The sequence below is a fragment of the Rhinopithecus roxellana genome, chromosome 11 (assembly GCF_007565055.1).
Source record: "Rhinopithecus roxellana isolate Shanxi Qingling chromosome 11, ASM756505v1, whole genome shotgun sequence".
NCBI classification, from domain to species: domain Eukaryota; kingdom Metazoa; phylum Chordata; class Mammalia; order Primates; family Cercopithecidae; genus Rhinopithecus; species Rhinopithecus roxellana.
In genome coordinates this window covers 96611627-96624896 of record NC_044559.1, presented here as the reverse complement: position 1 = coordinate 96624896, position 13270 = coordinate 96611627, and the positions used below count along the sequence as shown (strand labels likewise).

Below are 13270 nucleotides of genomic sequence, written 5' to 3'. Positions count from 1 at the left end.
TTTACATTCAAGTTAGTGATTAATACTTAGAGCATTAGTACTTGGGTCTTGATCCCTGTGACCATTTGGTGAAAGTTCTGGACCTTTTCTTTGAGTGATGCATATATGCGTGCGTGGTTTTGTGCCAGTTTCGGTCCATCCATTGATTTGGGTGAGAATCCCTGATCTAGACTCTTCCTTCTCATCCTTAGGCTTAGGCTGTCTGTCACTACTGCTATTCCATTCATTTTTCTTCCTGATTTGATGCCTGTGTTTCCTTCCTGCCTCTGCTTTTTTTTTTTTTTTTTTTTTTTTTTTTAAATAACACAAATTCAGCTGTGGCATTTTAAAAATGGGCTTAATTCCCACCTCTCTGCCTTTCCAATTCCTGTGTTCCCTAGCTCAAGTAATCAGTGCCCATCCACTCAGATTAATGTTGTTACTTAGTTCCCATATGATTGGAAGATTTGTTTTCTCCCTGCTTTTAAGGGGTGCGGGCAGCAAATTAAAAATGTTCTTATTTAACATCTTACGTAGCTCCCTTGCTGTGAGCTGTTGAAAGTCAGCTCTCAACATGAGGGTTTATGAGAAAAAGAAAAAAAAAAACTACACCTACTTACAATTATGTTATTAATGTTTTTGTTGAGGAGCAACATAGTTCTTATGAAGAATATCAGACTTGCATATCTAAGGAGATTTAAGCTATGTTTTATGAAAAAATTACAATAAAAGTTCATATGGGCCATTTCCCAAGTCCCCAGTATACCAAAAATGTAAATTGACATAACAGTTTGTCAGCTTTGTCTACAGATGTCAGTTTTTAATCAGACCAGACAAAACTTTCAGACATTGGTAGAAAAATAATATTATGTTTATCTCTCATGCAGAAAAATGTGTATTTTCTGATTAAAGTACATTGAGAAAATATAGCAGAGTAATCAGTTAAATAGAATTGGGAATATTTCTTCCTTGTGAGAGAGAGTGCGTGTGCATGAGTGCTTTAGTTGAATTAAAGTTGACTGTTTTCTTATGTACAGACAAAGCATGGACTCAACTCATTTTAATTTCATTTGCTTCTAGGAAACTAAAGCAGTGAGAAAGTGCATCTTGATTTCCATCTGAAAGAATTTTAAGCTAACATTAACTTTAGTACAATGGCTTTTGCCTTCATAGGGTTTGATGATAAAGCTTGTGTCACTGTTTTTGACATCAGGTGGCTAATAAATCTAGTTTATCTAGAGCGGAACTCACAGTCTGATAATATGCTTAATAAAGCACATGCTGAATTTTTATGCTACATTAAGGCAAGTTCTGTACATGATACCAGTTAACTTTTGAGTAATTTATTAAATATAGACACTGTATTTGGTCTGCCTATTTTTACATTTTGACAAAGTGAGTTAGTATATTGAATAATTTTCAGATTATGTAGTTATAAAATAGCAGCAAAGTAAATATTCCTTTTTTGTAGAATTTGTCGTTGTAGCATTGTATTACTTTCTTTGAATAGAAAGACAAATTATTTTTCAGTGCTGCTTTGTTCATATAGAAATCTAATTTGATAGCAAAGTATCTAATAGCTGCTGTGACTTAAGGAGAAAAGGAAATGTTTAATTATAAAATTAAGAAAAAAACTACAAAAGTATTAGGGAAGTTATATTCTTAATATATTCTAGAACTATGCATGTTACACATTGACTAATCTTTTCTTTTAAGCTAATTTTTAGAGAACGAGACCATGTTGGTTCAGTCATATGTAAGAACTTGGACCTCATTGTCTATGTAAGTGATGTATAAACAGTATTACTCTGTTCCATAGGATCAAGAGAAATATGGATTATTAAATGTAACAAAAATTGCTGAAAATGGGAAAAAGGTTCGGTAAGTACACAAATCATTAATGTTCTTACATGATTCATCTGATTGAAATAAATTAAAAATTCTCAATATAATTATTTTAATATAAACAATAGGTTCTGAAGAATCACCATTTGTTTTCTATGTAATCACATATGTAAGATTGTCATGAGATTTATGAAAAATTTCCTTTGTCTTGACATATTTCCTAAGTAATATTAAGAGGTAATGAGGCAGAGGGTTCTGAGGATGCATTTGCTTTAATTTTTTTTTTCAGTAAGCAGTAAATGCATACGGTAAAAAACAAAGGTAGACTAAGTATTGAGTGAAAAGTCAGTCCCCCAGCCATCTTTACTTCCCCTCCCCAGAGGCAACCAGTGTTAAGTCTCCTGAATTCTAGTGCTTTCCTGCAGAGATAGGATATATATGTATATGTTTGTATGTATAGAGATTAATTTTCTAAACGTAGTCTTTTCACAATTTATCTTGGAGGTGGTTTCACTTCTTGCTTGTCGAGCTGCCACATTGTTTTTAAATTGCTGCATAGTTGTATATTGTTTGGCTGTACTATATAGTGTATTTACCTATTATTTATTTGCAAATTTTTAACTACACCTGTCTGTTGGTAGACATGTCAGTTGTATATCATTTTTGCTAGTACATGTAATATTACATTTAGCATCTTGCATGACTCATTTTGCAAGTATGCAAATCTGCCCATAAAATAAATTTTATAGAAAGGGGAATTGCTGGGCCACTTGCAAGGTCATTTCGACAGTGTTCCAAATTGCACTGTAAGATACTGAATCTGTTTCTGCCTCCAGTAGCCGTGCATTCCTGCACACCTTTCGCGAGTTTAGTATGTTGTTAAATTCTTTGATTTTTGCCAGGAGAGAGAAGAGGGAAAATGATGTTTTTATTTGCATTCCTTTTTAGTGGGTTACGGTATCATAAACTGTTGGTATTTCCTTTTTGTTGAATTGTCTCTTTATACCCTTTGTCTGTTTTTCTATTGGATCGTTGGATTTTTTGGTTAATGTCATTTAAGGAAATCCTAGTGATTTAAGGAAATAAACTCTATGTAATGTAAGTTGCATTTAAAGAGTTTTAAATTAACATGTAATTGAGTTTTTTAGGTTTGCTTTCGTGGAACTATCTTTTGTCAGACTTTGGTAGTTAGATTTTTTTTTAAGTGCTCTGGAATAGCTTTATAAATACTACAATTATGTATCCCTTAAACTGTTCTTTGGTAGAATTCAGTTGTGAATTGAGTCTTTATTTTTCTTTCTCCATTTTGGGAGTATGTAGTGCAGATAGCTCTTGGACTACTTTCTTTGCTTTTGTTGTTTCCTATGATTTAGACTTTCGCTTCTTTTGGAATATTTTTTTCAGTTTAATATTTGCCTAAGGAAATCATCTGTTCTATCATCTTCAAATTTATTTACGTAGAGTTAAGCAAAATCTTCTTTAATTTGCTATGTATTAGTGGTTCTTAAACTTTTTGGTCTGAAATTTCCTTTAAATGCTTAAAAATTACTGAATATTCTAAAGAGCCTTGGTCTATATCTATAACCTTATAGGTTATATCTACAGATACTGTGAGAAATTAAAACAAATTTTAAGGATAATTCTTTAAAAAATAACCCATTACAAATTGACACAAATATTTTTTGAAGAAAAACTGTGTGTTGTAAGACAAAAAATTTCCATGAGAAGAGAGGCATTGTTTTAGATTTTTTGTAAATCTTTAGTATTTGGCTTAATGGAAAACAGCTGAATTTTCATCTCTGCTTGCAGTCAGTCTGTTGTGACATACTATTTTGTTTGAAGTATGTGAAAAAAATCCTCCCTTTCACAGCTAAAGGTGGAAAATGGAGGAATGTTTTAAGATATGTTCAGATAATTGTGCATTTTCCTGCTGCTCCGAAACTCTAAAAATGGTAGTTTGTTGAGGGTTGGTTGTAGCGAAGACTCTGAAAAACTGCCAGTGAACGGTTCATACTCAGTTACTTTAAAAACTGTTGGTCTTTGTTGCATCTGAGTGAATCTTTGCCCATGCTTAATTTTATAATATCTTGTAGGTCATTTGTAAAATACTAGTTCTCTAACTTTGCTCGTTTCTCAAATGTTTACACATTTTATTTTATAATATCAAAGAATCACACGTCAGTACTGTCAGAAAAGTATTGGGAAATTGTCAAATCCACTGTAGCAGATGCCAGGTATTCCAAAATTCTGCTTTCTGTTTGAAAGCTTCAGTTTTTTTTTATGGTGGTAAAAAAATATGTAAGTTTGCTGTCTTAACCATTTTTAAGTGTGCATCTCAGTGGTGTTAAGTATATTCACATTGTAACAAATCTCTACAACTTTTTCATCTCGTAATACTGAAACTCTATACCTACTAACACTAATTCCCTCTTCCTCCATCCCCCAGCCCTTGATAACCTTTCTGCTGTTTCTGTGATTTTAACTACCTTAGGTATTTTGTATGAGTGGAATGATATGGTATATGTTTGATTGTTGTGACTAGTTTATTTTGCTTGGCGTAATGTCCTTAAGGTTCATTCATGTTGAAAGCTTTGTTGTTGTTGTTGTTTTTGAGACGGAATCTTGCTCTGTCGCCCAGGCTGGAGTGCAGTGGTGCAACCTTGGCTCACTGCAACCTCTGCCTCCCAGGTTCAAGCAATTCTCCTGCCTCAGCCTCCCAAGTAGCTGGGATTATAGGCGTGTGCCACTACGCCCGGCTAATTTTTGTATTTTTAGTTGAGACGGGGTTTCACCATGTTGACCAGGCTGGTCTTGAACTCCTGACTTCAGGTGATCCACACGTCTCAGCCTCCCAAAATGCTAGGATTACAGGTATGAGCTACCACGCCCAGCCTCATGTTGAAAGTTTTAATTTTTTATTGCCTATAAATAATATTATTTGTTTTCTTTGAAAACTTCATTTATTTTTAAGGTAATGTTTGCCTGCCACATATCCAAGTCTGAATAACTGTAGTATGTACATGAGTTGTTTTTTCAGGAGAAAAAATTGGGTTCCAGGAAAAAAAAAATGTGACTAATTCACCTTGCAACTAAGTCACACAAGTGCTTAGTCCTTGAGACAATAGTCATTATTTCACTATTTAAATATTCAATAGTTGTTCTCAGATATATATTTACTAGTTCTACAGTTTTTCTCATTTTGAAAATTGAACTAAAAAAGCTTACTTAAAGTGGAAATAGGCTAATTTAAGTATTTGTCATAGTAGGGAGTCAGTAGATGATATCTAAAGAAATAGAAGACTGAGAGTATAAAATGAATTTACAAAAAATTAAAATACTTCTAAAATATCTTGAGATCCAGAAAATGAAATAATGATGACAGAAAAAGCACCATCTATAATACCAATATCAGTAAATGTAAATGGACTATACTCATCTATTGAAAGAAAAAGTTGCTCAGACTGAAGCATAAAAAAGCAAAACTTAACCAAATTTTATATGTAAAAGAAACACCAAAAGATGATTAGAAAAATTGAAAAAAAAAAAAAAAAAAAAGCAATAAGGTGTTTTGAAGGTATAGAAAGTAAAGCAAGACTAGGGATCTCAGTAGCAAAGTTCATCCCAGGGGGAGAGCACAAAGCATTACGAAGGTGGTATTTAAAATGGTAAAGCATGTGGAGAAGTCCACAGTGAAGATGTAATTATTAGGAATCACCATTTACCAAATAAAGTAGCATTAACAAACATAAGCAAAAAAACACAGGAAATAAATGGAAACATAGAAACTTAATAGTAATTAACTTTATTTCACTTCTCTTAATCCATAAAGTTCAAGTAGACATAAAAAGTAATTTTTTAAAAAATAGGTCTTATTGATAGATACTAAATTCTACATTCTGAAAACAGAAAATAAACCTCCTTTAGAGGTTTTTATAAAGTTGGCCATATGTTTGGCTATAAGGAAAGCTTTAATAAATCCATGCGGTAGACAGATTTGACATTCATTTTAGCTTCCTAGCAACTGTGTCCTCATATAGGGTAATTTTAATTTATTTTCCTACTTGTAAACACTGATTCATACCTTCTGTTTGAAAAGTACCGTGCTAGGCCTGAGGTAGATAAAAAAATAAAAACTGTTTTCTTTTTTCAAATAATTTACAATTCCTATGACAGAAACATTTACATAAAGATCTCTAATATGATAAGGGAGAAGTTGAGGGGAATCTGGCTCGGGTATAGTATTCAAAAGCTTTAAAGTTCTAAATGGGTCAACTGATAATAACATATGCTATGTGAGGCGTACCCCTGTATCTGGAGATAGGATAGTAGGTAGGTGGACAGTTTCTTTAAAAGCCCCGTATTACACCAAAGTCTTAACATTGGTTATCTCTGAAGTATGGATTGAGGGAGAAGAAATGGGATTCCCTTTCCTTTATGCATTTTGTATTCAGAGATTTTGCGCACCATGTATGTGTTGCTTTTGTAATACAGGAAACTTTTTTTTTTAAATGTCATGTGGTCTATCAGTGTACAATTATCAGTATGCTTGTAATGTACCTAGTACCTACTACCTGGGTACTCCAACCCAATTAGGGGAAGGCAGATCACCAAGAAATGTAAAACAGTCTGTGTAAAGAATTAGGTGAGTGAGGGAAGTGTGTTTGTCTAATTTTCACTTCTGAGTAAGAATTCTTGACAAATACAATATTCCATTTGTGTGACTTTAAAATAAATTAGTGTCTTTGATCACAAAGTGCTGTATTAATTTCACGTGAACATAATTACATGCATCATTCATTCGTAGTTATTTGTGATAACTTCTCTGATTAACTTCATTTGTTTTGGGGCCTTCATTATCAGGTTTGAACCATAAAATGACTGTAAATTTCATTAGTATCTATCCCCAACAAAAACAACTAAAATGTCAACAAGGGCTGTAAATCGTAGATAACATTGACAAGAGCTAAGTAGGTCTTAAGTTTTTGAATTTGGCAGAAAGAACTCGAGATTGGAGCTTTAATCGGTCATTCTTACAATTACAGAAAGAACTGGTTGTCTTCTTGGGCGGTGTTGCAGGGTTCTTCTTTACTTTTTACCAAAACTCAAGGAAGTAGCACAAGTTGGGTAAGTATTTCTTCTCTTTGGAGATTTTATACATTTAAATTATGTGAATAGTATTGTACCTGAATTTCAAAAGGTAATTTCCAGAGTCCTTTTAGTGACAGCTAGTGTGCAAATAAAAATAAATAAAATTTTCTTAAAGATTCATTTTAACTTATGAGAGAAAAAGAGTGAGTAGGACAGTCTAATTAGTGTTATTATTAAAATCAATAGATTCTGTTTTATCCATTCAACTGAAAAGTGGGCTCATTACTTGGTCATTATAGAGCAAATACATTTCTTGATTCATTTTCAGGATATTAAAGCTTTGCTGTTGTGACTCTGCTCCTTCAGATATTTAGTCAGAAAATAAACAGTAATGTGGCAAGCTGTATCTTGAATTGTGATCTGACCATTGGTTACGAATCAGTGTTTCAGGTGTCAGTGTCTGGATTGTCACCCAGCTTTCAAAAGAAAAAGAAATGTCACCATTACTTTTGGGATTTTGAAGCTTTTTACATATTTGAGTGCTTACTATCATTACTCTGCTCTTCAGTTATTTGCAATACAAACATTAAAAATTATAATTTGTGACATATAATAGCTACATTTTTTGAATGCTCATTATGTATCCCACATATGTTCTCGGTGCAGAGGATTGTGTATATATTGTCTCCTTAACACTGGGATAACTATTGCTCTGATCTCGCCCTTCCCCTATCATAGATGAGAAAATGAGGTATAAAACAGTTAAGTATAATAATTTGCTCAAGGTCTTACAGCTACCAAGTGGCAGATCTGGGTTTAGAACTTTGGCTTTTTGGCTCTAGAATCCATGTTCTGGCTATTTCTGAAAGTTTTTGGTAATTGAGTTTGAAGTGCTAATGCTCAAGTAAAATTTAAAATAAAGTTATTCTGAATGTATTTTGTCTACCTCATATTCTATCGTAACCAATATTTTATTACAATTAATGAGTTTCTTTAAAATTAATACAAAACCTATGGATCTTATGTTTGATGAAAGAAAAGTCCATTTATAAAATTTAAGCAAATTTTAGCCGTCCACATTTATCTTGCAGCCATGCAACGTGGTTCTGAACCCCAAATGACACAGAACATGTTAGTCCTCAGCTTCTCTGATGAGGAAACCTAAAAATCCACATGAATTGAGCATGAATGTGAACATTCTAGATAGTTTCTTCTGTTTTGCTTTACTAATCCTTTAATTTGCTCCCTCTTCGGCCATTCCAGTGGAAATGACCCGTGAAAGGGTTGAAATTTGGTTTGATATATCTTAAAGCAAATGGATAATTATGTCTTTCTCCTTTTCCCCAAGGTGAAACATGTGGGGCTCTTTCGCATTAATGCATTTCTAGAGCACTGTGTAATTGTTTCTTTCTTCCTACTTATGGCTCAACTTTTATTTGAAATTGAGTGAAGAAAACGGATGAAAGAAAACGAATGGAGAAGCAATAATAGATTAATAAGTCATTTTTAAAAGTATCTGAAGACAGCTGGATAGTGGTCACTTATTTGATAATTACTGATACTTAAAGACTGAAGGTTGTGGCAGGTACAGATGAAACCAGTAGACAGAGCATCCTATAGGTGGGCAGGTTTGTACGTGATTTAAATGAAATGAAAACTTTAAAATTAAAGATGTTAAATGAATACCTTCTAGTACATAATCGTTAGCACAGGATGGTAACTTTTTTTTTTTTTTAATTTAAAGTTTTCACTCTAGAAGATCTTACATGATTTAGAACTCATGATTAAAACTAGTACTGACAAAGGAGGTGAGGTATTTGTGTTTATCAGCCAAGATTGTATTACTATGTTACCATGTGGCAATAACCAAAACATAGTTTAAAATTTCCTGAACTAACCAATTTTGAAATTTTAGAATTCTCAATGAATTTTTAATTATAGGGAGTCACTATTTTAATTTTTACCTTTCAAATGACATCTTATTACTATTGATATAGTATTAATAATATAATCATTTCAGATAGGTATAATTTAAAAAAACATAACCACACCATTTTATAGTCTCAGTAAAGACTAAACAAGATTAAAAATGTGGTAAAATGCTTCGTTGTACAGTCAATTCTTAATTTGTATTTTATGACTAATTTTAAAACCTCAGACTGTTTTATTTTACCCATCACTACATATTTAAGGGAACGAGAACTAATTTGAATGGCCTAATAAGTAAAAGGAAGTAAGATTATTTAAAAATCATATAAGTGTGTATAATGTATTAGGACCCCACAATATTCATAAATAACAAAATTTAGAGAAACAAGATGCTCTTTAACTCTGGAATTGGGATTATTGAAAGGAATGTTAAAGAATTCTAGCCTTGTTGATCTGCTCAGTCACCAACTAGATCTGTTATAGGTAAAATGTATTATCTTTATACAGCAAAATCACATCTTACCCGAGGATAAGATTCTAAGGCTAAAATATAAGCCAAAAAACCAACAGTCACCTCAAGTGAAAACTGCTCTTGAATATACCTTAGGAAGATGCTATACAGAAACTGATCTCTAGCAGAGCCCATATTTCCTTTGGTTTTAGGAGGAATAACTTTTCCTTCAGTTGAGTTTGAATGGCTTATGTTAAGGGGCCACATTATAGGAGAAATCTATATAGTTCTTTAAAAATTAGATTCACACTTAGTACAAAAACTTGAGATCCACTTGAGGAAACAGCAGGTTCAAATCTTGTACTCACTAGAGGGCATGTACTCATTGATGGAACACTGAGCAAAGACACCCACGCTATTCAAAGTCCTATTTTTTAAAAATTATTCATGGTTTGTATTGATTTTTTTTTTTTTTTTTTTTTTTTTGCAGAGAGTGGATGGTTAAAATTGAGTAAATGAAATGCACAGAGGCTGCATGCAATTTCACTTTATAAGAAATATTTTACATTGGTGCTGCCTCATCGAAAAATCTAGTGAGCCTTTTCTTCTCCTCTAGGACATATACCTTCCAGTGGTTTTCTGGAATGGAAAAGAGTTATCTACTGGATTGCTGTATCAGTAACATAAACTTACATTTGCTTTTTTCTCACCTCATTTCACCTCAGAAATATATGTGTGTGTGTTTGTTTGTTCAACAGACCTAAAAGCCTGCTGTGTTCTGGGCATTGTTAAGCTTTGGGTTTAGAAAGAAATAACATGGTCCCTGTCTTCAAAGCTTATGTAGTAGTGGGGAAGACTGACAAGTGAACAGGTTCAGTGTAACATGACATTTGTTCTGCTTCTTTTCAGTTATCATTCATCATATTCCTTGAGCATTTAAAAAATCAACCCATAGATATTGGTAGTTATTCAAACATTCATTTGTACATGCTTTTAGATTTCTAAAAATAGTCACTCTTTTGGGCCGGATAATTATTTGTTGTGGGGGGGCTGTCCTGTGCATGCTAGGGTGTTTAGTAGATGACTAGCACCCTGCCTGTAGTTGTGACAACTAAAAATAGCTCCAAACGTTACCAGATGTCCTCCAGAGGACAAAATTCCCTGTCTCCTAGAGGAAGTATCAGTGTCCTAGACGAAGGGAAAGGCAGGTGAGATGGTAAGGCTACTCCCAAGAGATGACTTGGAAAGGGACACCAGAAGATACTACTCAACAGGGCATGAGGAGGAAGCTAGGGGGTTTTGGACAGGGTCTAATCAAGATCGTGAAGGGCCTGACATGACTCCTGTCAATGGCTAACACAAATCTGTTTAAGATAAATTCTATAAAGCATTCATCTTAAAAATAAAACATGAATTTATATAATAATCATCAGGATAAATTCTAGGACCTTTGCAAAGATATTTGGAAGTTGAGCTTTGCTTGTGTTGTATGTCTTCATATAGAATTGTATCTTTGTCTTGTCTGGTTCCATTATGCTTTTCTCTTGTGTGTTGTTTTGCTGTTGTGCATTGTTATGACATCATCATTTTCTTCCCTTTTCCATCAAGTCCTTCTGCCAACAAGGCTCAGTCTCTGAGCTCTTGCTTTCGCTGCTTTCTTCTTGGAAAAACTCTGTCCGTCGTCGGCCTGCTGTTGCATATGTAAAGTCTGATCCTGTTTCAGCTGTCACCGTATGTGTTCCTGTTGCATGCCCTTTGCCACAATAATTATGTTTTCTTTGCCATGAATACGTTGGTGGGGAGGTTGATTACAGTAGAGAAAAGTGGGACTAGATTTTGGAAAATAATAACTAACAAAATGTTGCCAGCTATACTGATTGCATTTTTTTTTCAGTATTCCATGTCATGTCATTGTATTTATATTTAATTGCTGTATCTTATTTGGTTTCTTGTTTGTATCTTAGCTTAGCGCTAACCATCTACAGCGTGTATAATGACAACAAATTAAATAATTTATTTTTGTCATTTTGTTAAATATATGTTCAAATTTGATAACATTTTGCAATACATCATTTCTGTTCAGGAAGTTATCTGTGCCCAACATACAGCTTTATGTTCAATTTGTCTTTTGATTGACAGTGGTACTTCAGGCAAAGACTTTGTAGGATACAGTTACAATTTCTATTGTGATTTTTATTATGATTCCACAAATAAATTCCATGTAATATCTCAGAATTTTCATTGACTCCACTAATAAATTTTATGTAATCCTAAATTTTGTTTAAGTTAACACTGCTAGCTAAAAAGATGTAAAAGGGAGCAGGTTGAGGCAAACTCTATTTTAAATGTGAAGCTCCTGAATAGAGTTACTGAGATTACAAATAGTGAATAAGTTATCACAAAGTTGGGTAAGATAATTTCTAATGACAAGTTAATTTGATTTGAAATATTTTAGCAAATGAAATTCTCTGTAGGAAATATTTATAACAGATTTTTATGATCTTTAGATTACAATTCAGTAGATTTTAGAGGTTTTAAAGCCTTTAAACTTTTCAATACCATAGGAATGTTACTTTTTATTCTTAGTTAACAGACTAAACAGAAATTTAAAGATGTCAAGGTACAGAGTAAATGTATATTTAACATAAATTTTATACTACTTTTGCTAATCTTTTCCTTATCTAGTTAATAAGATGTAATAGCTAGCTAAGTACTTCTGAACCCACCCATAACAACTGTCTTCCCGTTCTTTTTGTAGTTCCTCATTAAATTGCTGAAGCTTTATAGCATCTGTCTTTAATTACAGTTTCTGACAAAGATAAAAGAATATGGGACTTAGTGTTTTCTGTTTCCACAACTTGTTGTTAACAGCGTAACTACTGAATAAGGAAATACTGAAAGCACAAAATCAGGTTTAGAGAATGTTTATTAGTTGGAAAATGCACTTGTTATCTACCTGATACTGTTTATTACATATATAAGAGTATTGCCTTTGTGTACATAGCATTTTACATAGTCGTGTGTAGTCTAGGATGAATTCCAAGATGCAGAACTGCCAAGCCAAAGTATACATGCATTTGTAAATTTGCAAATATAGCATTACCAATTTTTCTTTTCTAGGAGTAATTCCAATTTATATCCCACTTGCATATGAGGCCTTTTTAGTCTATAGCCTCACCAACATAGTTTTGAAAAAAAATTTTTTCCCATTCTGATGGGTAAAAAAAAATTTCAGTTTGGCTTTTCATATATATATATATATTTATTTTATATTATGATGGAAGTTGAGTCATTTTATTTTGTTTTCTATGAATTGTGTATTCATATATTCTAGATATTTTTCAATTTCAAAAGTAGAAATTGTTACTTTATAACAGAAAAAGAAGAATTTGAGAAAATCTGTTTGATTTATTGTTAAAAATATAAAATTGTTCTTAATTATTTTTGAATACACATATATGTGAGTATCATGTGAAGGTTTTTTTCTTTTTCAAAAATGAAGTTCGGCAGTAATCAGTCCAAACCAGAGTTCACAGTGGACCTGAAGGGGGCAACAATTGAGATGGCTTCCAAGGATAAATCCAGCAAAAAGAATGTATTTGAGGTAATACATTTTTTTCTAAGTATGACACATTCTAAACTGTAGTAATTGGATGTTCTATTTTTTCGAGCTATTTTGAGAAATAGTCTTTCATTGTGACTAGTTAAGGCAAAGTTGGTGATTAAGTTAGATGGTATTGTAATTTAAGAAAAAACTGGTGTAAAAACTGGTTTTATTTGCATAAGTTGTTTGAACTCAGACTGTATATTACAAGCCTTTGTGTCACAAATCCTGTCTTTTCCCAGCAATAATAAAAAGGATGTGGTTCTCTTTACTTACCAAATCTAATATTAAAAAGTAAATTAAGGGGAATGTTGATAATGGGGGAGGCTGTATGTGGGAGTGGGCAGGGTGTGTATGGGATATCTCTATATCTT

At 32.8% G+C, this 13270-nt stretch overlaps 1 protein-coding gene across 6 annotated transcripts in view; it reads left to right on the top strand.

The window, feature by feature from the left end:
- Positions 1 to 13270, top strand: part of ARHGAP12 (Rho GTPase activating protein 12) — a 126415-nt gene that overhangs the window by 98901 nt on the left and 14244 nt on the right. For all 6 annotated transcript variants that reach the window (XM_030940737.1, XM_030940735.1, XM_030940734.1 and 3 more), the window contains 3 exons: positions 1799 to 1860; positions 6867 to 6948; positions 12795 to 12896. In XM_030940737.1, coding sequence (XP_030796597.1) covers positions 1799 to 1860; positions 6867 to 6948; positions 12795 to 12896 — 246 coding nt within the window. The remainder of the gene's footprint in view (positions 1 to 1798; positions 1861 to 6866; positions 6949 to 12794; positions 12897 to 13270) is intronic.